Source organism: Puma concolor, chromosome A2 (assembly GCF_028749965.1).
Source record: "Puma concolor isolate L17-30 chromosome A2, mPumCon1.1.hap2, whole genome shotgun sequence".
In the NCBI taxonomy this organism is placed as follows: Eukaryota; Metazoa; Chordata; class Mammalia; order Carnivora; family Felidae; genus Puma; species Puma concolor.
In genome coordinates, this window is record NC_141668.1 from 16,172,060 (window position 1) to 16,196,018 (window position 23,959).

General features: G+C 43.5%; 1 protein-coding gene across 2 annotated transcripts in view; it reads left to right on the forward strand.

The window, feature by feature from the left end:
* The first annotated feature begins 404 nt into the window (after window positions 1-404).
* The window catches only part of SVOPL (SVOP like), a 70,719-nt gene continuing 47,164 nt past the window's right edge, over window positions 405-23,959 (forward strand). Inside the window, exons 1-7 of one of the 2 annotated variants that reach the window (XM_086689103.1) lie at window positions 405-1,165; window positions 1,353-1,444; window positions 5,712-5,810; window positions 14,747-14,818; window positions 15,800-15,924; window positions 18,642-18,705; window positions 21,945-22,070. In XM_086689103.1, coding sequence (XP_086545229.1) covers window positions 1,084-1,165; window positions 1,353-1,444; window positions 5,712-5,810; window positions 14,747-14,818; window positions 15,800-15,924; window positions 18,642-18,705; window positions 21,945-22,070 — 660 coding nt within the window. In that variant the 5' untranslated portion in view covers window positions 405-1,083. The remainder of the gene's footprint in view (window positions 1,166-1,352; window positions 1,445-5,711; window positions 5,811-14,746; window positions 14,819-15,799; window positions 15,925-18,641; window positions 18,706-21,944; window positions 22,071-23,959) is intronic. The other variant, XM_086689111.1, reaches the window with a different exon arrangement.

Consider the following 23,959-nt stretch of genomic DNA (forward strand, 5'->3'; position numbering starts at 1 on the left):
AATCTTGTAATCTTTTGTCACAGCCCCAGGAGTGTTTGATACCTTCCTTGCTGTCTGGTATGACAAGATGTTCCAGGCTCAATTTACACATTTCCTGTCCCAGATCCAGAATTAGCCATTTATCTAAGGCGCCAGGGTTTCTTTTAATGGGAAATAGGAAAGAAAACAATCTGGGCTCTAGGAGTGCTTATTAGTCATCTTTTCCAGGCTCTTCCAGTGGATAATATTAGGAGATATATATACACACACATACACACACACACACACACACACACACACACACACACACACACATACAAAATACATAGTGAATTCATATTGGTATTTCCAATTTAAAGTTAGGATTATAAGGTTTTTATATAACTTCTTTAATTTTTGTATCTTTTACACCAAAAGTCTTGGTTCCTAATAATATAATTACTACTTGCTTTCTCCTACAATACATACTAGTATCCAAATAAGGATTCCAGTATTATTAGTAACAATCTAATTACTGAGAACAGGTTAGGATTTCCATTTATCCCGCAAGGGATGTAGAGTTAAATTACCATGTCTTAAAGTCATTTGGAAAAGATTTCATTAAGTTGATAGTGAGCTTTCTTTGTTTTATTTTTCTTTTGATTTTTAGAGTTAAGAATCCTTTGGGCTAAATACATAAAGGGGGAGGGGGCTGACAAACAGAAATGCTCCTGGGTTTCCAGCAGAATGAAATGAAAATGTTGCATAGAAAGCACACTATAAACCACAAGATCTATGGGAATGTAAAGCTCTGCCTACTGTGATTATTGCCCTGTGGCAAAGGCCATCTTCACTCCCAGTTAGAGGATGCTATTGTCCAAGTTGTTCAGAGCTCCCCTGGCTCCTTACTCAGGGTTGATTACTAGCCACTGGGGCCCAATAGTCTCCTTTGGCCATTTGACCTCTCCATGTCTCAGGCTTCTCATTTGGAGAGAAGTTAGAATACCTACCTCATAGATTTTCTGTGTAGATTAAAGGCAAATGTGTACTCTATTACATATTTTTCTTCTTCCCTCTCCTGCTTCCATCAGGGAAGCTGTGTGGGAAATTTAGACCATTTAGAACATGGCAACCAAGCAGACAGAGCCGGTCACCGTCATTAGCCTCCAGAAGCTGAGCCTGGAGACCCCAGAGCCACAGCCAAAAGGTAAGAGGATCACGGAAGTCTCATATCCTGAAGCTGCTGCTTAATCCCCCTCACCCCCCCGTATTTACTAATTTTTATAAAAACGGACTGGTTTCTCAATATCTTCCTCCTCATTATTAGTGGCAAACCTCCACATACATTCTCTTTTCACAGAGGCTATTTCTCTCACTCTGCCCTTCCTTGTTAGAGTCAAAGACATTCACCGTGGAAGACGCCGTGGAGACCATTGGATTTGGACGATTCCACATTGCTTTGTTTCTGATCATGGGCAGCACTGGGGTAAGTGCTCCTTGGAGATCATTTGAGTCTCCAAAGCTAATACATTATTGGACACATAGAATCTTCCCTGACCTCCAGGTCTGGAGTGTCCATTCAGGGAAGGGAGTGATGGGGAACAGGAATCCTGGGAGGTGGTTAATTCAGAAATAATTTTCATTATTTTGGTTTGGTCATGAGCAAATAAATTTGTGTCTTTATGTTCTGGGAATTCAATATTAATTTTTTTTTAAATGTTTATTTTTGAGAGAGAGAGGGAGAGAGAGAGAGAGCGTGAGCAGGGGAGAGGCAGAGAGAGAGAGAGGGAGACACGGGATGGAAGCAGGCTCCAGGCTCTGAGCTGTCTGCACAGAGCCTGATGCGGGGCCCGAACCCACAAACTGTGAGATCATGACCTGAGCCGAAGTCAGACGCTCAACCGACTGAGCCACTCAGGCGCCCCTTTTCAGTATTCACTTTTATTTATTTATTTTAAATGTTTATTTATTTTGAGAGAGAGCGGGTGTGTTTGTACTTGTGCGTGTGTGCATGCAAGCACCAGCTGGGGAGGAGCAGAGAGAGAGGGAGAGAGAGAGAGAATCCCAAGTAGGCTCTATGCTGTCAGCCCAGAGCTGGGCTCAAACTCACGAATCGTGAGATCATGACCCGAGCTGAAACCAAAAGTGGGATGCTTAACTGACTGAGCCACCCAGGTGCCCCTCAATATTCATTTTTTTTAAATGCTTTAAATCGCTTCCTTCGCTGCGAAGAGAGGAGAAAACTAATATCGTTCTAAGGAAAATTAGACACATGGTCCTCACATATTTTGTGCATAAGAATCCCATGGGACACCTGTTGTAATTACAGATTTCCAGAACCTTTAAGCGGCACTAATGCAGGTTTGCTATTTACCGTCAGCTGTTATGAGGAAAGAAGAGAGACGTCTCAGCCCCAGGGCTTTTGCTGACAGTGAAACCACTACAGACAAAGCTACTACTCCTTTTTCTGTAGGTGCAGTGAGAATATGTCAGGAATACGATAATGGCACTGAGACAGAATGGAAAACCTGAGGGAGGTGGTCCACATGACAGTGGCTTAAGGTGGGAGATAAAGATAGCCAAGCGGGGCGCCTGGGTGGCGCAGTCGGTTGAGCGTCCGACTTCAGCCAGGTCACGATCTCGCGCTCCGTGAGTTCGAGCCCCGCGTCGGGCTCTGGGCTGATGGCTCAGAGCCTGGAGCCTGTTTCCGATTCTGTGTCTCCCTCTCTCTCTGCCCCTCCCCCGTTCATGCTCTGTCTCTCTCTGTCCCAAAAATAAATAAAAAACGTTGAAAAAAAAATTAAAAAAAAAGAAAAGCTCTTAGAAAAAAAAAAAAAAAAAGATAGCCAAGAGACCAGTGAATAAATAATAGCCCTGACCCTCACTCTCTGCTAAATGGTTTGAGAAAAACGTGGCACTTGACACGTTCTGAGGCATCACTCCAAAGCCCCACACTCCCAGGAGGCAGCTAGGTAAGGAAGGAGAGAAAGGCAAGACACGTCCTGGCCCTACTTTTATGATAACCAACAATACAATTTAGAGCATGTCTTCATCTATAAAGTAATATCTCACCTAGGCTCCAGAATGTTAAGACTCCATATTTCAAGGCATGAATGGGTATGAATGGCCAGGGTTTTATCCTAACTCTCCTCTACTTTCAACCAGAATATTTCTACTTCTGTTTTTCATATTTGGTTTCCAGTATGGTTTCACTACATGGTCCTCTTGGCTTAAACACTGCTAAACTCCCTGCATCTTTTACCCTCAAATATGGCAAGAACCCTGTCTTTTCTTCCATAGCAGCAAGTGAAAAGGGTATGCAGAATGTTTTTACCTTCCCAAATCAAACCATCTGTACAAAGAGACTGCATTTTTATTGGTTATTATTTGTATTGGAAGCATGGTACTTAGGGGATGGTGCCTGGGTGGCTCAGTCAGTTAAGCATCTGACCCTTGATTTTGGCTTCAGTCATGATCTCATGGATTGTGAGTTTGAGCCCTGTGTCAGGCTTTGGGCGGACAGTGCAGAGCCTGCTTGGGATTCTCTCTCTCCTTCTCTCTCTGCCCTCCTCTGCTCATTCTTTCTCTCAAAGTAAAAATAAACTTAAAAAAAAAAAAAGAAAGATGGGGGAACCTGGGTGGCTCAGTTGGTTGAGCATCCATCTTCGGCTCGGGTCTCATCTCACGGTTTGTTGAGTTCTAGCCCCACGTGGGGCTCTTTGCTGACAACTCAGAGCCTAGAGCCCACTTCGGATTCTGTATCTTCCTCTCTCTCTGCCCCTCCCCCACTCACACTCTGTGTGTGTGTCTCTCTCTCTCCCTCAGAAAATAAATAAACATTTAAAACACGAAAGATGATGCTATTGTACTCCCTTCCCGAAGGATAGTTACCACCTCTATATAACTAATCCCTGATGTCCAGATCCAGATCCACATCTGTGGAGATTGTATGTCTATTGCCTATTTATACTTGGTGTTGTTGTGAAATAGCTTCTGGTTTTCTTTAAGTGTTTTGTAAGTTGCTTCAGTTCTTCCCAACGCATCAAGATAGGAAGGGCTGTTTACCAGGTCTCTTCCTCCCTCCTTCCCCCCTCCCCCCCCCCCCACACAGAACTGTTTAATTGGGTGTTGTAACCAAATCCCTCCCCTGTTTTTAGGATGGGGCTGCTTTGGATGGATCTTCTCATCAGAATAGGTGTGCTGACAACGACGGGCATGGCTCCTCCGGGCCATGGTCTGTTAAAGTTCTTGGTCAGAGGCAGTGGGAGCAATAGTTGGGTTTCAGGGCCTCACACGACCAGGGTATATGTAATAGTATCACAGCAGCCGCACAGCCTCAGTCTGTGACCAGGCTTCCTGCATCCCAGTGTCCTCTGAGGTCTTCTTCTTTTTCTTTTCTTTTTTTTAATGTTTATTTATTTTTGAGAGAGAGACAGAGCACAAGTGGGAAGGGGCAGAGAGAGAGGGAGACAGAATCGGAAGCAGGCTCCAGATTCTGAGCTGTCAGCACAGTTCCAGACATGGGACTTGAACCCATGGACTGTGAGATCATGACCTGAGCCGAAGTCGGATGCACTACCGACGGGGACACCCAGGAGCCTTTAGATCTTCTTATGCAGTGCTGCTCCTTCATGCCCCCTTCCCTAGGTTCTTGCTGGTCCCTCTCCCTTAAGCCTCCTGTATCAGAGTGATGCAGAGCTTTATCCCTTATTGACTTACTTTCTCCTAAGACCATTTAGAAGGGTAGAGTCCTGATTAATATTGACCCAACTGCTCTATATTACTGAGAGATGTATAATAAATCAAACATCCGTCAGAGGTTGCCATGCCATCTCTTATTTATTATACTTTTTGGGCTAAGACATACCCACTATCTGAACTCTAAGCGTGACTGTAATACTCTTCAAGAAGAGACAAGCCTTTACAATACTTTTCCAATTCCCATGTAATAGCTAACACCGTTATACTTCGTTCATCCCAGACCTTCACATTATAAATATGCAAATAGATCATAATACATAATCCACATTACTATCAACTCTTCCCTAGCATCTGCTTCTTCCTTACCCTGGGAGATAAACTCACTCCATAACGGATTGCAAGAAATGAACAAAGGATGATACCCAAACTTCCTATTGAAAGAAATATTTAGTAGCACAGCATACCCTAAGTCTGCTGAATAGACGCTCTTTCCTGATGATGAGCTCATTGTTCTGTACGTGCTGCTTTACTCTCTTCTAGTTTTCATGAAGACTGCCTTCTATCTCAGCTTCTTGAGTTCAGAGACTAGTTCACAAATCCATCTGCAAAGGCTATGCCCTGAGACTTTCACAGTCATGAGTGTGAAGCAGCAAAGCTAGGTTGATGTAGATGCTGGTGATTAGCTAGATTCTCCCACTAGCTAAGTGGCTGCCCCCTCCCCACCCCAACACCCTCATAGTGCTGCCATGCAAATGCATAGATCAGCAACATCACAAAGAGATACGTGTCATAAATCTGTGGGAACCCTCTCAAATTGTTCAAACCATAGCTATTACATCCATGGAAGCCAGAGTTCTACTATACTTCTTTATCCAACTAGAAGGGCCGAGTGGGTTCACAATAGATGCTCCCTAAATGGGGGAAGGGGAAGGAGGAGGTTAGGATTAGAAGGATGGATGGACAGGCACACATGGGCAGAACTGATGAGAAACCAGACAGAATACTAAGAATGTAAGAATACTAAGACATGGAACTCTCTCTCCTTCTTTAAGGTTGCCGAGGCCATGGAGATCATGTTAATAGCGGTCGTGTCTCCTGTCATCCGCTGTGAATGGCAGCTGGAGAATTGGCAGGTGGCATTAGTGACCACGGTGAGTGCCTGCTTTGAATGAACCAACTGAGAACCTAGGATTTCTGTTCCCCTTCCCCCATCCTACAGGGCTGAGAACCAGAGGCTCCCTCCCTGCTTGGTGTGTTGGCTTCCAAAGCTCATGGGTTGTCAGGGTCAAACTACCATTTTAGGTCTTTCTCTGTTTTTTTTTTTTCTCTCTTTTCCTGTAGGGAGCACAACCTTGAACTACTTATTTTCTAGCCTCTAGCAAGAGGTTAGACAAGACAAATGCAAATCAGAGAAAGTAGCCCTTAAGTCATGGATTAGTTATGGTTTGAGTCAGACTGCAAATTAGTTGAACTGTAGTCACTTAGGCAATCATCAGATCACCCTCACTGCAGTGAACTGTATTATGCATTCAACTTTCCTCAAAGATGATTATGAATAGCCTTATGAATTGCACCCCAAGGTTTGCTACAGAGGGAATTAAGGATATTATATATCATTCTTTCAAAAGGTATTTATTAAGTGCCAATTGATTGCCAGCAGGCTGTGTGCAGGCATGAGTGTTGGAGGGAGTGCAGGCAGTTCCGTGTTGCTTGAATAGAAAGTCAGGAAGAGAGCGCAGTGTGAGACAAGGCTGCAGAGACAGGTGGGGACCAGAAGCATCTTGGAGTCTGTGCATGGACTCCATTCTGGAGACTGCTGTAGGCTCCTGTGCCCCAACATGCATCAGCATGTGCAAATTCTCCAAGCAAAAAATAGTTGGCCTATATGATAGTTTTTCAAATTACTGTTTTATGTAACAGGAATCAATTTCACCCAAACACATCATTGACTTCATAGTTGTCATGTGTTTCTCATTAAATGGGTATTAAAGTATACTTCCCATCATGCACAGCTCTGGTAAATGTATTTCTTTTTTTTAATCTTGAAAGAGGTTCTTCATGCTTAAAAATGTTGGAGGCCACACTGTGGATGACAGGGAGCCATTCAGGGGCTTTAAGGAGGGACACGCAGGGTCAGCTTTCCAAAAGCTCTGAGGAGATAAGGTTGGACGGTAGATAAGTTAGTGGTGGTAAAGCAGCAGAGTGAGTGGAGGTGAGGAAGCGTGTTCTGGAAGTATTTGAGACATCACATCAGCCAAGGAGGCAAAAGAAACACAAGGTGAGAAGTGGAGAATTGACTTACTTGGGTATTGAAGCTGGTTTTCATGAAGGCAGGACTTAAGAGAGAACTCTGATGAGCCAGGTGCTGAGATTCTCACTGAAATGGGAGTGTCAAGGGCAGGTGGCGGGTGATGGGTATGGGATACAGAGTCACATGGCAGAGTTCTTGAAAGAGGGTGAGGCTCTGTAAGAGAGTAAGAGTTACGGCCTGAAATTGGCCATGGAGAATGCTGGAAGTTATCCCCATCCCCCTCGCCTTCTGCGGGTTATGGGCAGAGAGCAGCCTTCACTGCAGAAGACTTCTGGGGAAGGGCTGTCCCCTCCTCACACTTGGGAATTCTTGACCTGGGAATTCTCATCCGTGTTGGGAACCAGGAACCTCCTTCTCACCTCAGGGACTGATCTGAGTTCTCTCAGATGACATATTATGTCCACCCAGTTGTATTTCTCTCTTTGTCATGGAGGCCTCAGTCCCAGCAGCACATGTACAGATGTGCTTATTTTCTTACATCCATTTCCCTCTTTAAAGTTCCTTTTTAAATTTTGTTGCACTTGTTCCTTTTTTTTTTTTTTTTTTAAGTTCTAGTACTTTGGGGGCATGTGGGTGGCTCAGTTGGTTGAACATCTGGCTCTTGGTTTCAGCTCAGTTCTGATCTCAGGATTTGGGTGATCGAGCCCTGCGTCAGGCTCTGTGCTGCCATTGAGGAGCCTGCTTGGAATTCTCTCTCTCCCTCTCTCTCTCTCTCTGCGCCCCCCCCCCCAAATACATGCTCTGTCTCTCTCAAAATAAATAAACTTAAAAAAATTTCTAGTACTTTTTTAGTCTGGAAAACCTCCAAAAGCATGGAGGTTAAAGAATACCCTACTAAAGAATGAATGGGTCAACCAGGCAATTAGGGAAGAAATTAAAAAATATATGGAAACAAATGAAAATGAAAATACAATAATCCAAATGCTTTGGGATGCAGTGAAGGCAGTTCTGAGAGGAAACTACATTGCAATCCAGGCCTATCTCAAGAAACAGGAAAAATCCCAAATACAAAATCTAACAGCACACCTACAGAAACTAGAAGCAGAACAGCAAAGACATCCCAAACCCAGAATGAGAGAAATAATAAAGATCAGAGCAGAAATAAACAATCTAGGATCTAAAAAAAAAAAAAACAGTAGAGCAGATCAATGAAACTATGACTTGGTTTTTTGAAAAAATAAATAAAATTGATAAACCTCTAGCTAGTCTTCTCAAAAAGAAAAGGGAGATGACCCAAATAGGTCAAATCATGAATGAAAATGGAATTATTATAACCAATACCACAGAAATACAAGTAGTTATCAGGGAATATGATGGAAAATTATATGCCAACAAACTGGAAAACCTGGAAGAAATGGACAAATTCCTAAGCACCCACACACTTCCAAAATTCAAACAGGAAGAAATAGAAAATTTGAACAGACCCATACGTAGTGAAGAAATTGAATCAGTTATCAAAAATCCCCCAACAAATAAGAGTCCAGGACCAGATGGCTTCCCTGGAGAATTCTACCAGACATTTAAAGCAGAGATAATACCTATCCTTCTCAAGCTGTTCCAAAAAATAGAAAGGGAAGGAAAACTTCCAGGCTCATTCTATGAAGCCAGCATTACTTTGATTCCCAAACCAGACAGAGACTCAGCAAAAAAAGAGAACAACAGGCCAATATCCATGATGAATATGGATGCAAAACTTCTCAACAAGATACGAGCAAACCGAATTCAACAGCATATAAAAAGAATTATTCATCATGATCAAGTGGGATTCATTCCTGGGCTGCAGGGCTAGTTCAACGTTCACAAATCAATCAACGTGATACATCACATTAATAAAAGAAAAGAAAAGAACCATATGATCCTGTCAATCAATGCAGAAAAAGCATTTGACAAAATTCAGCATTCTTTCCTAATAAAAACCCTCGAGAAAGTCAAGATAGAAGGAACATACTTAAACATCATAAAAGCCATTTATGAAAAGCCCACAGCTAATATCATCGTCAATGGGGAAAAACTGAGAGCTTTCCCCCTGAGATCAGAAACACTACAGGGATGTCCACTCTCACCGCTGTTGTTTAACATAGCGTTGGAAGTTCTAGCATCAGCAATCAGACAACAAAAGGAAATCAAAGGCATCAAAATTGGCAAAGATGAAGTCAAGCTTTCACTTTTTGCAGATGACATGACATTATACATAGAAAACCCGACAGACTCCACCAAAAGTCTGCTAGACCTGATACATGAATTCAGCAAAGTCGCAGGATACAAAATCAATGTACAGAAATCAGTTGCATTCTATACACTAGTAATGAAGCAACAGAAAGACAAATACAGAAACTGATCCCATTCTCAATTGCACCAAGAATCATAAAATACGTAGGAATAAACCTAGCCAAAGATGTAAAAGATCTGTATGCTGAAAACTATAGAAAGCTTATGAAGGAAATTGAAGAAGATACAAAGAAATGGAAAAACATTCCGTGCTCATGGATTGGAAGAATAAATATTGTTAAAATGTCAATACCACCCAAAGCAATCTACACATTCAGTGCCATCCCAGTCAAAATTGCACCAGCATTCTTCTCAAAGCTCAAAGAGGCAATCCTAAAATTTGTATGGAACCACAAAAGACTCTGAATAGCCAAAGTAATATTGGAGAAGAAAACTGAAGCGGGAGGCATCACAATCCCAGACTTTAGCCTCTACTACAAAGCTGTAATCACCAAGACAGCATGGTATTGGCACAAAACCAGACACATAGATCAATGGAATAGCATAGAGACTCCAGAATTGGACCCACAAAAGTATGGCCAACTAATCTTTGACAAAGCAGGAAAGAATATCCAATGGAAAAAAGACAGTCTCTTTAACAAATGGTGCTGGAGAACTGGACAGCAACATGAAGAAGGTTGAAACTAGACCACTTTCTCACACCATTCACAAAAATAAGCTCAAAATGGATGAAGGACCTGAATGTGAGACAGGAAACCATCAAGAGTCTAGAGGAGAAAGCAGGAAAAAAACCTCTCTGACCTCAGCCGTAGCAATTTCTTGCTTGACACATCCCCAAAAACAAGGGAATTAAAAGCAATTTCTTACTTGGCACATCCCCAATAGTTCATTGGGACCTCATGAACATAAAAATTTTCTGCACTGCAAAGGAAACAATCAGCAAAACTAAAAGGCAACCGAAGGAATGGGAAAAGATATTTGCAAATGACATATCGGACAAAGGGCTAGTATCTAAAATCTGTAAAGAACTCACCAAACTCCACACCCAAAAAACAAATAATCCATGAAGAAATGCGCAGAAGACATGAATAGACACTTCTCTAAAGAAGACATCCAGAGGGCCAACAGGCACTTGAAAAGATGCTCAACGTCACTCCTCATCAGGGAAATACAAATCAAAAACACACTGAGATACCACCTCACGCCAGTCAGAGTGGCTAAAATGAACAAATCAGGAGACTATAGATGCTGGCGAGGATGTGGAGAAAGGGGAACCTTCTTGCACTACTGGTGGGAATGCAAACTGGTGCAGCCGCTCTGGAAAACAGTGTGGAGGTTCCTCAAAAAATTAAAAATAGACTTACCCTATGACCCAGCAGTAGCACTGCTAGGAATTTCCCCAAGGGATACAGGAGTACTGATGCATAGGGGCACTTGTACCCCAATGTTTATAGCAGCACTTTCAACTATAGCCAAATTGTGGAAAGAGCCTAAATGTCCATCAACTGATGAATGCATAAAGAAACTGTGGTTTATATACACAATGGAGTACTACGTGGCAATGAGAAAGAATGAAATATGGCCTTTTGTAGCAACGTGGATGGAACTGGTGACTATTATGCTAAGTGAAATAAGTCAGGCAGAGAACGACAGATACCATATGTTTTCACTCTTATGTGGATCCTGAGAAACTTAACAGAAGACTGGGGGGAGATGAAGGGGGGAAAAGTTACAGAGAGGGAAGGAGGCAAACCATAAGAGACTCTTAAATACTGAGAATAAACTGAGGGCTGATGGGGAGTGGGAGAGAGGGGAAGGTGGGTGATGGGCATTGAGGAGGGCCCCTGCTGGGAGGAGCACTGGGTGTTATATGGAAACCAATTTGACAAATTGTATATATATACATAATATATATATATATATATATATATATATATATTTTACTATTACATTTTTTAAAGTTTATTTATTTATTTTGAGAGAGAGAGAGAGCGAGCAAGAGAGTACCAGCAGGGAAGGGGCAGAGAGAGAGGGAGAGAGACAGAATCCCAAGCAGTTTCTACCAACTGTGAGATCATGACCTGAGCTGAAGTCAAGAGTCAACTGCTTAAGTGACTGAGCCACCCGGGCACCCCTGAAGTTCTACTACTTTTAGAAAAGGGAAGGGGTATAAATAAAAATAGCTGAAGACCTTACCTGGGCTTGTAATTAAGCGACTCAGCCATTTTTCATTTTCTTCTATGTACAAAAGTTAGTTGCAATTTTGAGAGCATTGCTTGTCGATCCTGGACCCGTAGAGTGACTGTTGTAAGGTTTCGTGTAATGATAGCTGCACCCAGCTGGTTTTGTGGCCACACACGTCTTGATTCCCAAGGATGCTGGGAGATCCAGCTGTGGTGTTTGCATCTGTCACCTCACGAAACTATATTACATGGTTCGCTTTTGACACTTACAACTGACATTTCATCGGTTGCATTTATGTTGTTCCCGGTGGCATCTAAGGAGGCTGCCTAACATCAGCTGTAACACGACTTCCTTGTTAGGTGGGTCCCCTCTCCAAGAACTGTCCTCTAGGGAATTCAAGTCACCCCTGATGAGACCATTTCTTGCTCAGAGTTCCTGGCCGACTACCATTCTTTAGTGTCTGTCATCCTGGCTGTGAGTCCCATCCACCGTGGGCAACTGTGCTCTGGGCTCACTGACCACAGCCTTGCTTACAAGGAGGGGCCCAGACGGATTCAGCCAGGTGGCCACATGTTCCCCATCTCCCAGGCTTCCCTTTCCCCAACCCCAACACCACCTTCTGATCAGCCTGACCTGAGAAGTTAATTGTAAAACCTTGAGGAAGGTGGATGAATTACGGTTCCTCGTGTTTTGGACTGAAGAAACAAAACTTCATGGGGTGTGTGAAACAGAAATAGAAGAGTCATTTCTATGCTAGAAATAAGGGCCTGCAGAAAAGGCAGACCCCTTGGAAGAGAGGGGGGAGAGGCAGGGAGAAAGAGAGAGAGTTTTGTGTCTTCAAGCTTCTGTGTGCTTTTCCAACAGGATCAGCATTCACAAGCTTTGGGGTTCACACAGGCTTTGAGTCAAGGTTTGTGCTCCAGATATGCTTAATAATAAACAACTCAGCCTTAGGAAAGTCATTTCTTTACCCTGAATGGAATGAAAACAGGAAAGAAAAAAAAAAAGACAACTGCCACTGATGGGAGAGAACAGAGGAAACTTTAAATTTAATCTTATTTGACTCTTTCCTTCACCTTTATTAGTTAATTAAATTTAATCTGGTTGCAACTTAGATGCAACATAACACCTCAATGAACAAAAATGTTTTAAATCCAAAGAGCCACTTTCCTTTCTGCCCTGGGTGGTTTGTGTATGACTTCCTTTTATTCAAGTCTGGTCAAGTCTTCTTCCTTCTTGGAGGGAGTTTGATAACTCCATGATAGAAACTGCTTAATTTCAGGGATACCCAAATTTTGAGATTTGCCAACTGATATGATTTTTTTTGTAGTTTTCACATCCAGCACAGAGCCCAATGCAGGACTTGAACTCAGGATCTGAGATCAGGACCTGAGCCGAGATCAAGAGTTGATGCTTAACTGACTGAGCCACCAGGCACCCCACTGACATGATTTTTTTCTTAAGTTTGCAAAAAATCAATTTTTTTTTTTATTTTTGAGAGAGAGGGAGGAGGCAGAGAGAGGGAGGGAGAGAATCCCAAATAGGCTCCACACTGTCAGCACCGAGCCTGATGTGGGGCTTGAACTCATGAACTATGAGATCATGACCTCAGCTGAAATCAAGAGTCAGATACTTAACCAACTGAGCCACCCATGTGCCCCTGATATAATTATTTTTTAACTGGTATAATTTTTTTTTAACTGAGTGGCTGACATAGGGTTGACATTAATATACACACACACGCACATATACACACACACACATATTTGATAATTGATAATTAAGGTCATTGGACAATGAGAAAGAGGTAAAAAATCTTGCTATCAGCTATCATCTTTCAAAAAAAAAGTGCACATTGGGGCACCTGGGTGGCTCAGTTGGTTGAGTGTCTGACTTCAGCTCAGGTCATGATCTCACAGTCCATGAGTTTGAGCCCCGTGTCAGGCTCTGTGCTGACTGCTCAGAGCCTGGAGCCTGTTTCAGATTCTGTGTCTCCTCCTCTCTCTGCCCCTCCCATGCTCATGCTCTATCTCTCTCTGTCTCTCAATAATAAATAAACGTTAAGAAAAAAAAATTTAAAAGAAAAAGTGCACATTAATACTAACAATCAGAAAGAAAATATTCCAGAATAAAAAGTCTTGGCATTTAGAAAGCACTGACTTCTTCCCTCCCCCCGCCCCCCGCCCCCGCTTCTATCCTGGAAAGTACAGTGCACAGAGGAAAAACATGGCTTTGTGTTCAAGAATAGATACGGGTTGTTGTTTTCTTTTTTAATATAGTTCCCAGTGGAAGAAATGTGTTTGAGTCTTCCTTAAGATGAGTAGGGAAGGGAGAAAGAAAGAAAGCAAAGCAGGCAGAGAGAAACAGCTCTCTTATTGAAAAAGTCTTAGAAATGCAAGCTAACACCTTTCCTTTGATTACCCTAGAGGCAATCAGTCCGAGATCTTACTAGGAAGGAAAGCTAGCGAAGCCTGGAACTGCCTGAAAGAAGAAAAATAAGTAGCCTAAAGGCACAGACATCAGATCACAGCTCAGGCTGAGTTAAAATGCTGGTAATCATATCTAGCTTCTTGAATTTTATCAGTGTAGGACAAGCCATTGTGAGAGCAAGTGAGGAAAAGAAATAGATTTGTATTAGTTTTTTTTTTTTTTAATTTTTTTTCAACGTTTTTTATTTATTTTTGGGACAGAGAGAGACAGAGCATGAACGGGGGAGGGGCAGAGAGAGAGGGAGACACAGAATCGGAAACAGGCTCCAGGCTCCGAGCCATCAGCCCAGAGCCTGACGCGGGGCTCGAACTCACGGACCGCGAGATCGTGACCTGGCTGAAGTCGGACGCTTAACCGACTGCGCCACCCAGGCGCCCCTAGATTTGTATTAGTTTTGAAGAGTGTTTCTAAGTGATTCTTTTGGTGTTTGTTTAAAGTTTCTGTTTACCTGTGAGAACACAAAGGAAAATTGCCTCTAGAAGTCTCAACTTACGTGTGGAATAAGGCAGGTCATGAATGACTGGAGTTTGTTTTTTTAATTCTTAAAATGGAAATTCACGATGATACATCTGAGTAGAATGAGGCCAGTGCCATCATCTTGGATCAGAGGGGAAGCAGTGACCTGTTCCTTCGACCCCTGTTTCCACCTGGAGGCAGTGTCTCCAGGTGTGGGGTGAGCCAAGGGGAGACGTCAGCCTCGGGAGCCCTGAACATGTTAACCAGAGACAGGAAAGTTTTGTGAACACACATTCTTCACTTTCCTTCACCTTCACACGTGTCCAGTCGACTTTTCGTTAAAATGGAGGCATGGGAAACGGAGTAAGCAGCATATTACCCTGCCCACAGGATAATTTTTTCTCACTCCACCTCCAGATGGTGTTTTTTGGCTACATGGTATTCAGCATCCTCTTTGGCCTTCTGGCTGACAGATATGGCCGCTGGAAGGTAGGTTGGCCTTGAAGAAGGATTTGTAATTCTCTTTTATGTTTTCCTTTGTGATGATGCCACCACTGCTTCTCTCCCTCTTTTTTAAAAAAATATTTATTTTGGGAAAGAGAGAGAGAGTGTGTGTGTGTGGGGGGGGGGGGGGCAGAGAAAGAGGGAGAGAGAATCCCAAGCTCAAACTCAGAAACTATGAAATCATGATCTGAGCTGAAACCAAGAGTTTGATGCTTTCCTGACTGAACCACCCAGGTGCCCCTGATCATTTTCATTCCAGAAATCTAACCTGTGTGGATCACCAGAGAACCACAGAGATTTATGCACAGACATTGTCACGGCTAATTGTAATAGCGAGAAAACCTCAGCATTAAACTATAGGGGACGGGTTTATGCATTGTATTATGTATTCTAGTCCTTCTTTCCATTGGAATATTTTGCAGCCATTAAAAATATTTTTTCCCTTTCAAACAGGGAAAATAGAATAAAAACATGTTAACAGTATTTTCTTTGGGTTGGGGAGTCAAGCAAGTCAAGCAAGATTTAAATATTTTGTTTTTCTCTTTTTCTTCCATATTCTCTACTGTGAATTTGTACTATTCTTAAAGTACGAAGAAAAAGAGAAAAAGCAATTACTTAAAATTTTCTCCTCATGCCCCTTCCAAGACGTGCTTCACGGTGCTCTAGCGAGGGCAATTTTTTGCACCCTGATTTCCAAGTTTAGGCTCCTGTCACCTGTCAGGGTGGAGGCAGTTGGGCGGTTTTGACACATGGTGTAAATTTGGAACGCCTGGGCTTTCAGGTACTACAGTGGCACTGTTTGTGTCGCTTGAAGATCCAGAGCGATTGGTGATCTGCCTGTGCATTAGCTGCTCAGAGAAGCAAGCGTCTGGATGGAAATGATGAAATCACCTTCGGAAGTTAAATTTTCTCCTGTGCCTTCCTTTGACGCAGGCCCCATTAATAAGTCTCCTTTTGTTGCTTTAGATTTTGCTCATCTCGTTCCTGTGGGGAGCCTACTTCTCCTTGCTGACCTCTTTCTCTCCCTCGTACATCTGGTTTGTCTTCCTGCGGACAATGGTGGGCTGTGGTGTGTCTGGCCATGCACAAGGGTAAAGACTTCACCTGGGGGATGCTTGACAGGAGGATATGTACACCCCCAGATACTTACACACACTCTGTGGTCAATGGGTCAATAGCATCAATAAGTTGCAGATGGATAAGACCCCACTTGGGCTAATTTTTCAGCGAATGACTGGTTGATTGATTGATTGATTGAAGTGATGGCTGCTAAGAGCTATTTGCTCATTAAATGACGTTTGTTTGATGGTGAGGCCAGCAGAGTGCACTAGATTGAAAGTATGTCAACTTTTCCATCCCTAAGGCTGATCTTTATCTCGTTAGACGAAATGCTAGGCAGAAGTGCCATATGAGGTAGGAAACAAACGCAATCTATTCATTTCTTGAGGATTTGTTGCAAGAGTTTAGTTTGATCAGAAGCCCCTTTCACATTTAGGAGTCACTGTGTGTGTGTGTGTGTGTGTGTGTGTGTGTGTGTGTGTGTGTGTGTGTTTTAATGTTTATTTATTTTTGAGAGAGAGAGACAAGTGGGGAGTGCAGAGAGAGAGAGAGAGAGAGAGAGGGAGACACAGAATCCAAAGCAGGCTCCAAGCTCCGAGCTGTCAGCACAGAGCCCGATGCGGGGCTCAAACTCACCAACCTTGAGATCATGACTGGAGCCGAAGTTGGACGCTTAACCGACTGAGCCACCCAGGCGCCCCTAGGAGTCACTGTTTTAAAGTGCCCTTGCCCTGTGACGAAAGACTGTGTCTAAGTGCATTTGCAAAGCAGAGGGGGAATGCTGAACCAGATTGTGGCTGCTTGTCCTCATCTGCCCCGGGATAAGTGCGTGGTGTCTTCTGGGCCTGGGCGTGGGAAAGGTGTCCCATTGAACGTTCAGCAATTTGGAGCCTCCCTTAAATTAACAGGGTCCCTCAGGCTACTCTATCCTGGGTGCCTTGGAGCAAGTTACCCTTAGAATATATTAGGAGATATCAAAGCACCTAATTATTACCTTAATGTGTTGAGGAAAGACTATTCTTCCCTGGGGCATAAATTAAGCCCCACTCTGAGCTTTGGAGCCCTACAGGAGTAGAAGTGAGCTGGAATTTTAAAACATCCCTCAGGAAGGAGCAATAAAGCTACCAAGAAAGCCCAAACCCTGGTTAATAACCGCAACAGAGAAGAGCAATTAGAAAACTGATGGAATATGATTCTCTTTATTTGTCTATACCCAAAATTAATATGTACTTTATTAGAAACCAGTGCTTTGACTGTCATCATGTGTTGTGGTAACTATTTACTTCCTTTCAGGTGTACTTTAATTTCCCAAGTGTGTTTTAGAAAAGGGAATCAGGCTTGGCAAAACATTTTGCCAACTTTGCGGCATGGTGGGGGGAGGGGAGTGGTGGTGCAAAAAAAATGAGGCTTATCTCTCTTAAATGGTAGAAGGCTTAAAATAATTTCGGGAATAAGCATGTCAACAGAGGAGCAGCTGTAAGTTTCTTCTCGTTCTCTTATGTGGATATTGGCCCTGTTAGCAATTATACAGCAAAACATAATTGTTGAGGAGAAACTTCTGTTTTCCTTTACACGCTCACACTCAATACTTCTGACATCTGCACTTCTGACACTAAGTGTGTGGGTTATTTACACACCAACCAGTTTTTCAACACCAGTCGGCTGGTATACAGTTCGATTCAATTCTGACCCTAACTGGATCTGAACCTGACCCTACAAGTGTAGGGCTCAGTCCCGCGAGGCTGTCACCCATCTCCGACACCAATCACAAGTAGTAGGTCCCCAGGTTCTCCACAATTTCTGTCCAACTTGTTACAAATTGGAAGTTGCCACAAATTGTTCCTCAGACGCACTAATTTGGTAGAGAAGCTCACAGAACCCCGGAAAACAGTTTACTTCCTATTGCAGTTTTATTACAAAGGAGATTTTAGAAGAAACAGATGAACAGCCAGATGAAGAGATGGACACAGGGCAAGGTCTGGAAGGGTCCTGAGAGCGGAGCTTCTGTCCCTGTGGAGTTTCTGGCACACCCACCCACCCGGCCCAGCCCATAGATGTGTTCACCCACCTGGCAACTCTCTGAACCTTGTGTGTTAGGGATTTTTATGGAGGCTTCGTTCGGGAGGCATGACTGATTATCAGCTCATTTTCCACCCCCTCCTCTCTCTCCAAAGGATGGGGGACAGGGCTGAAAGACCAAGGTTCTAATCACAGCTTGGTCTTTTATGACCGGCCACCATTCAGGAGCTCACCAAGAGCCATCTCATTAGAACAAATGATGCTCCTTTGGATCAGGGAATTCCAAGGATTCTCAGTGTTCTGTGTCAGAAACCAGAGTCAAAGACCAAATATTAGCAGGAACCGGGAGCTATATATATGCATACACACACACACACATATGTATATACGTATATATATACACACACACGTGTGTATATATATATATGTATGTGTGTGTGTATATATATATATATATATATATATATATATATATATATATATGTGCCATTGCTCTGTGACTGAAGACTGTCTAAGTGCATTTGTAAAGCAGAGAGAGACCACTGAAAGAGATTGTTATGTATGTATAACAATATATGGTTACATATTATGTATAAAAATATATTTCTTGCCACTTCATAATGGTGAAGTCTACATTTTCACCTCTGTGACAAGAAAAGTTATGATTTTTTTAAAGTTATTTGCTTTGATAAAAACAAAATTATTTTGTTTCACCTCCCTTCCTGTTTAGGCTAATCATAAAGACTGAATTTTTGCCTACAAAATATCGAGGCTATATGCTCCCCTTGTCTCAGGTAAGGTAAACTAGGAGATCTACTCGGTCTTTGGTCTTCGGATCCTAAAGGATACAATGTACATGGTTTTTCTTCTGGCCGATCGATTGTTGATTATTTGATCAGCACACTGCCGATTTCTTGGTTTGCACTGGTGAGCACTGGGAATGTTTGATGCTGGAGGTCCTAGTCTGAGGTGCTCTGAGCCCTGGCTTCAGGGGAATGAGAGAAGCCCGGGAATGCATCTGGGACGGACTTCCTCTTCCCACTGAATGGGAGCGGGGGGGCGGTGGGGAGGACACAGCTACCCCATTTTGGGCATCCCATCTGCTCCCCAGGGTTACTGGTATCTGCCAGGCCATAATTGGCCCCCGCCTGTGGGGACATGCCATAAGTGCCTCGTCCGGCTGGGCCATCTATCCAGGGGAGAAGACTGGGATGCTTCCAAGCCTTCCCCAGGCTCCGCTGACCCCTGAGGAGAGGTTTTGCATCCAGAAGCCAAGTCAACGAATCTAGATGCCCTTGGACCATCTCTGATGCTATCACTATCCAGAAGCCCTGACTTTCAGGCAATCCAGGAAAGAGACATCTCGTCTCACTGAAACATATTTGACAATAAAAAAAGCAGTAGGAGAATATTTTAAAATTTATTTTAGGGGCACCCGGGTGGCTCAGTTGGTTAAGTGTCCGACTCTTGATCTCAGCTCAGGTCTTGATCTTAGGGTCATGAGTTCAAACTCCATGTTGGGCATTGTGCTGGGCATGAAGCCTACTTTAAAAAAAAAAATAATAGAGGCGCCTGAATGGCTTAGTGGGTTAAGCATCTGACTTCCGCCCAGGTCATGATGTCACGGCTCATGAGTTCAAGCCCTGTGTCAGGCTCTGTGCAGACAGCTCAGAGCCTGGAGCCTGCTTTGGACTCTGTGCCTCCCTCTCTCTGTGCCCCTCCTCTGCTCGTGCTCTGTCTCTCTCTCTCTCTGTCTCAAAAATAAACATTAATAATAATAATAAATAAAATTTATTTCAAATTTTTCCAACACTAAATTTAGGCAACCAAAAATACAAAAGAACATAACAAACACTGCTGTGCTAACTCTTTACAGCTACCCCTTTTTGGGCATCCCATCTACTCTCCACGGTTAGTGGTAGCTGCCAGACTTTCTTCTGATCTTGGTTAAACTGAATGCACACACTTTGATACTTAGCATTTGGATTTTACACTTAACGTTATTTAATGGGCTAGTCCTGCTCAAGCTTATCTGTGGACATTTTCTCTTTTGCCTGCCATTCATTCATCGGCATGCTTGCTGGTTAGGTCTTCTCCTTGCTCATCTTACTTTCCTGCTCTCCTTGGGTCATCTAATTAATTCCAGTGTTTTTAGCTATCTATATTTGTAAATGCCAAAAATCTTTATCTACAACCAAGAGCATGTCCTTGAACTTCAGATGCAGGTAGCCAACAGACTACTTGACAGTCACTTGACTATCATATAGGCTCCACAAATATAATATGGATAGATTTCACCTCTTCATGTTCCCCTGAAACCTCTTATTTCCATGTTCCCACTGTATCAGGGACGCAAACTCAAGAACCAACCCCGACCCCTCCTGTCCCATCACCCCCGCCCGTTCAATCTGTCACCAAGCCCTGCTGATTCATTCCTTATTGATGGGCCCTCAGTGGCATTGTCCTATCAGCAGACCCTGTCACCTTTACCTCTAATATCTGTGCCGAATCTTCATCTTTTAAATTTTTTGCCATGTTGCTACTAAAATCCTTTACAGTGCCACATCACCTGTGATCTGGTCCACTGCAACAGCTTATTACCCCTAGTCTTGTTTGTTGCCTCTTCAGAAAGTTCATCCCTCAGCACTCAAGTCACACTCCCGGACATTTCTCTCTCTCTCTCTCTTTTTTTTTTTTTTTCATAGTCCTTAGCACTTTCTGAAATACTCTTGTTCATGTTTTATAATAGAAGTCTTTCGTGATAAAATAATCATCCCTTAATTAGTCTCCCCCAAAGGGCCTTTTTTTTTTTTTAATATCATCTTCTCTCCACCTCTGTGAGGTGGAGTTGGGTTGTCATTTAGTCTCTATCTTCCAGCGGGGAGATAATGCTCGGGCTAATACTTGGAATTGTTCTAATTCCCAAACCCATGGAGCCTGGCCATAATTGGCTGCCATGTTATTTGTTGATGTGAAATTATCTTCAAGATACATTTTTCAGTACAAAAAGCAATATTTATACTCTGATGCCATTTGTGAAAAAAGAGAAGAGCAAGATATATCCTTATTAGCTTGTATATGCTTAGAACAACTTTGGAAGGACACACAGGAAATTGGTGATATTGATTCCTTCTGAGAAAAGACTGGACAACAGGGAACTCAGAGAGGAAGAGAATATTTTCAGCATTTTCCTTTGTGCCTTTTGAGTTATGAACCAGTAAATCTATTATTTATTCAACAGGGAAAGCAATATCACTGTCTCAGGTTTTTAAAACTTTGGAGACATTGCTGACCCCCTGTCTAGTGAGCCTTCTATTTATAGACAAGCAAACTGAGCCATGTTGAAGTGAAGCAATGTTCCGAGTTCATCCAGGTCATAGAGGTCGTGCTGGGATTAGAACCTGGGCCTCAGCTCCTCAAAGACCCTTTCCCCCCTCTCCTCCTCTCCCCCCTCTCTCCTCTCATACTGAAATGCTTGACAGGCTCCCGGGAGAGGTGGTGTTGAGCACACTCGATAGGAGGAATTTTAAAGATTTTATTTTCAAGTAATCTCCACACCCAACGTGGGACTTGAACTTACAACCCTGAGATCAAGAGTCGCATGCTTTACTGACTGAACCAGCCAGGCACCCTGATGGGAAGACTATTAATCTTCCATTCTCTCCCCAGGTTTTCTTTTCTTTTCTTTTCTTTTCTTTTCTTTTCTTTTCTTTTCTTTTCTTTTCTTTTCTTTTCTTTTCTTTCTCTTCTCTTCTCTTCTCTTCTCTTCTCTTCTCTTCTCTTCTCTTCTCTTCTCTTCTCTTCTTTTCTTTTCCTTATCCTTATTCATTTTTGAGAGACAGAGAGAAACAAACTGCTAGTTGGGGAGGGGCAGAGAGAGAGCGAGACACAGAATCCGAAGCAGGCTCCAGGCTCTGAGCTGTCGGCACAGAGCCCCACGTGGGGCTTGAACTCATGACCCATAAGATCGTGACCTGAACCGAAGTCGGATGCTTCACTGACTGAGCCACTCAGGTGCCCCTTCTCTCCCCAGGTTTTCTGGCTGGCTGGCTCCCTGCTTATCATTGGCCTGGCCTCTGTGGTCATCCCCACCATCGGGTGGCGGTGGCTCATCCGCATCGCCTCTATTCCTGGCATTATCCTCATCTTGGCCTTCAAGGTGAGGACGCTCACAGCCTCCCTCTGGTCCTCCCCTCCAGCTGGACCAGTGTCCCTACAAGTACCTACCTCATACCTGCGTCTTCCCTTTGCTGAAAACTGTCTCAGTCCACTTCATCCCTCCCCTCCTATATCCTGCCTTATGATTGTTCATTACTGACCGTTTCGTCTGACAACTCCTCCCTATTTGGGCTGACCCCTCTCTAAGCTTTAGAGCAGGTAGTTGGATGCCTTGTACGCATTCTCAGGCCACTGCAGGCCAGCTGGTTTGTCCTTCTGCTCTCCCACTAATGTGCAGAATCACCATCTTCCTTAGGTTCCGTTGAATTATGTTCGTTGTTTATTTATTTATTTTTTTTTTTAAATTTTTTTTTCAACGTTTATTTATTTTTGGGACAGAGAGAGACAGAGCATGAACGGGGGAGGAGCAGAGAGAGAGGGAGACACAGAATCGGAAGCTGGCTCCAGGCTCTGAGCCATCAGCCCAGAGCCTGACGCGGGGCTCGAACTCACGGACCGTGAGATCGTGACCTGGCTGAAGTCGGACGCTTACCCGACTGCGCCACCCAGGCGCCCCATGTTCGTTGTTTAAAGTCGAGGTTGGCCACTCAGTGGAACTGGGATGTATTTTGTGTGTTTGTCACCTAACACTGTGGAATCAGAGAGTTTCAGATTTCAGAAGGGTGCATGAAGGGCATTTGTTTCATACCCCAGCCCAAAGTACACATCCTGTCTCTGCCAGAATACTTGCAGCTTTGCTGGAATACTTCAAGTTTGGGGCATTTTAATATTTATTTATTTATTTATTTATTTATTTATTTATTTATTTATTTTGAGAGAGAGAGAGAGAGAGAGAGAGAGAGAGAGAACACTAGAAGGGGAGGGGGCAGAGAGAGAGGGAAACACAGAATCTGAGACAGGCTCCAGGCTCTGAGCTGTCAGCGCAGAGCCCGATACTGGGCTTCAACTCACAAACTGTAAGATCATGACCTGAACTGAAGTGGGACACTTATCACCTGAGCCACCCTGAGAAGTTTTAGACTTTAGACTTTATAGACTCCTTCAGTATGTTCCAACTGCAGTCAGTCCCAGTTCTTAGGAAGTTCTTTGTTCTGTTGAGAGGACCCCTTCCTCCCTTATGAATTTACCTGCGGTCTTAGCACTTCTCTGTGAAAAACCAGAGGAGTGTCGTCTACATGGTATTCTTCCAAATACTTAAGAACTAGCCTAACCAAAGCTTTCCTTCTCTGAATTAAACAGTACCATTACCTTCAACTCTTTCCCATGACACCTGCTCCCAGATCCCTGTCCATTTTTTTTTTTTCTGGATGAGCCAGGTGGTCAGGGTGCTCTCTGCACTGAACTGTGACTTGATGTCCCCCCAAAGACCTGCAGGAGCCTGGGCCCAAGGGTTTAGCGGGCTTGGTGCTTCCCGTGAGCAGCCCATCTGCCTTGCTTGGTGTAGGCTGACTGTGCAGCTTCTTAGCCAACTGCCTCCCACAGCTGGCTACTGCTGGGCTTAGGATCAACTACAACCCAAGGTCTGTCCTATGTGAGTTGTTTCCAAACCTAGACACCTGAAAACTATAATTGGACAATTGATACGGTTTTTAAAAATTTTTCTTTAATGTTTATTTACTCTTGAAAGAGACAGAGACAGAGACAGAGCATGAGCAGGGGAGGAGCAGAGAGAGAGGGAGACACAGAATCTGAAGCAGGCTCCATAGATACGAATGTAAAAGCTGGTAGTTCCAGTGAGACTCGGTAGGCGCCATAACAGCTTTCCTTCTGTGGGTGTGCAGGGGAAAGAGTGGTTTGTTCCAGTGGGGTGGTGCTCTTGAATTTGGCCTTGTGGGATGGAATGGCCTGCATTGGGATCCCTGGACAGTG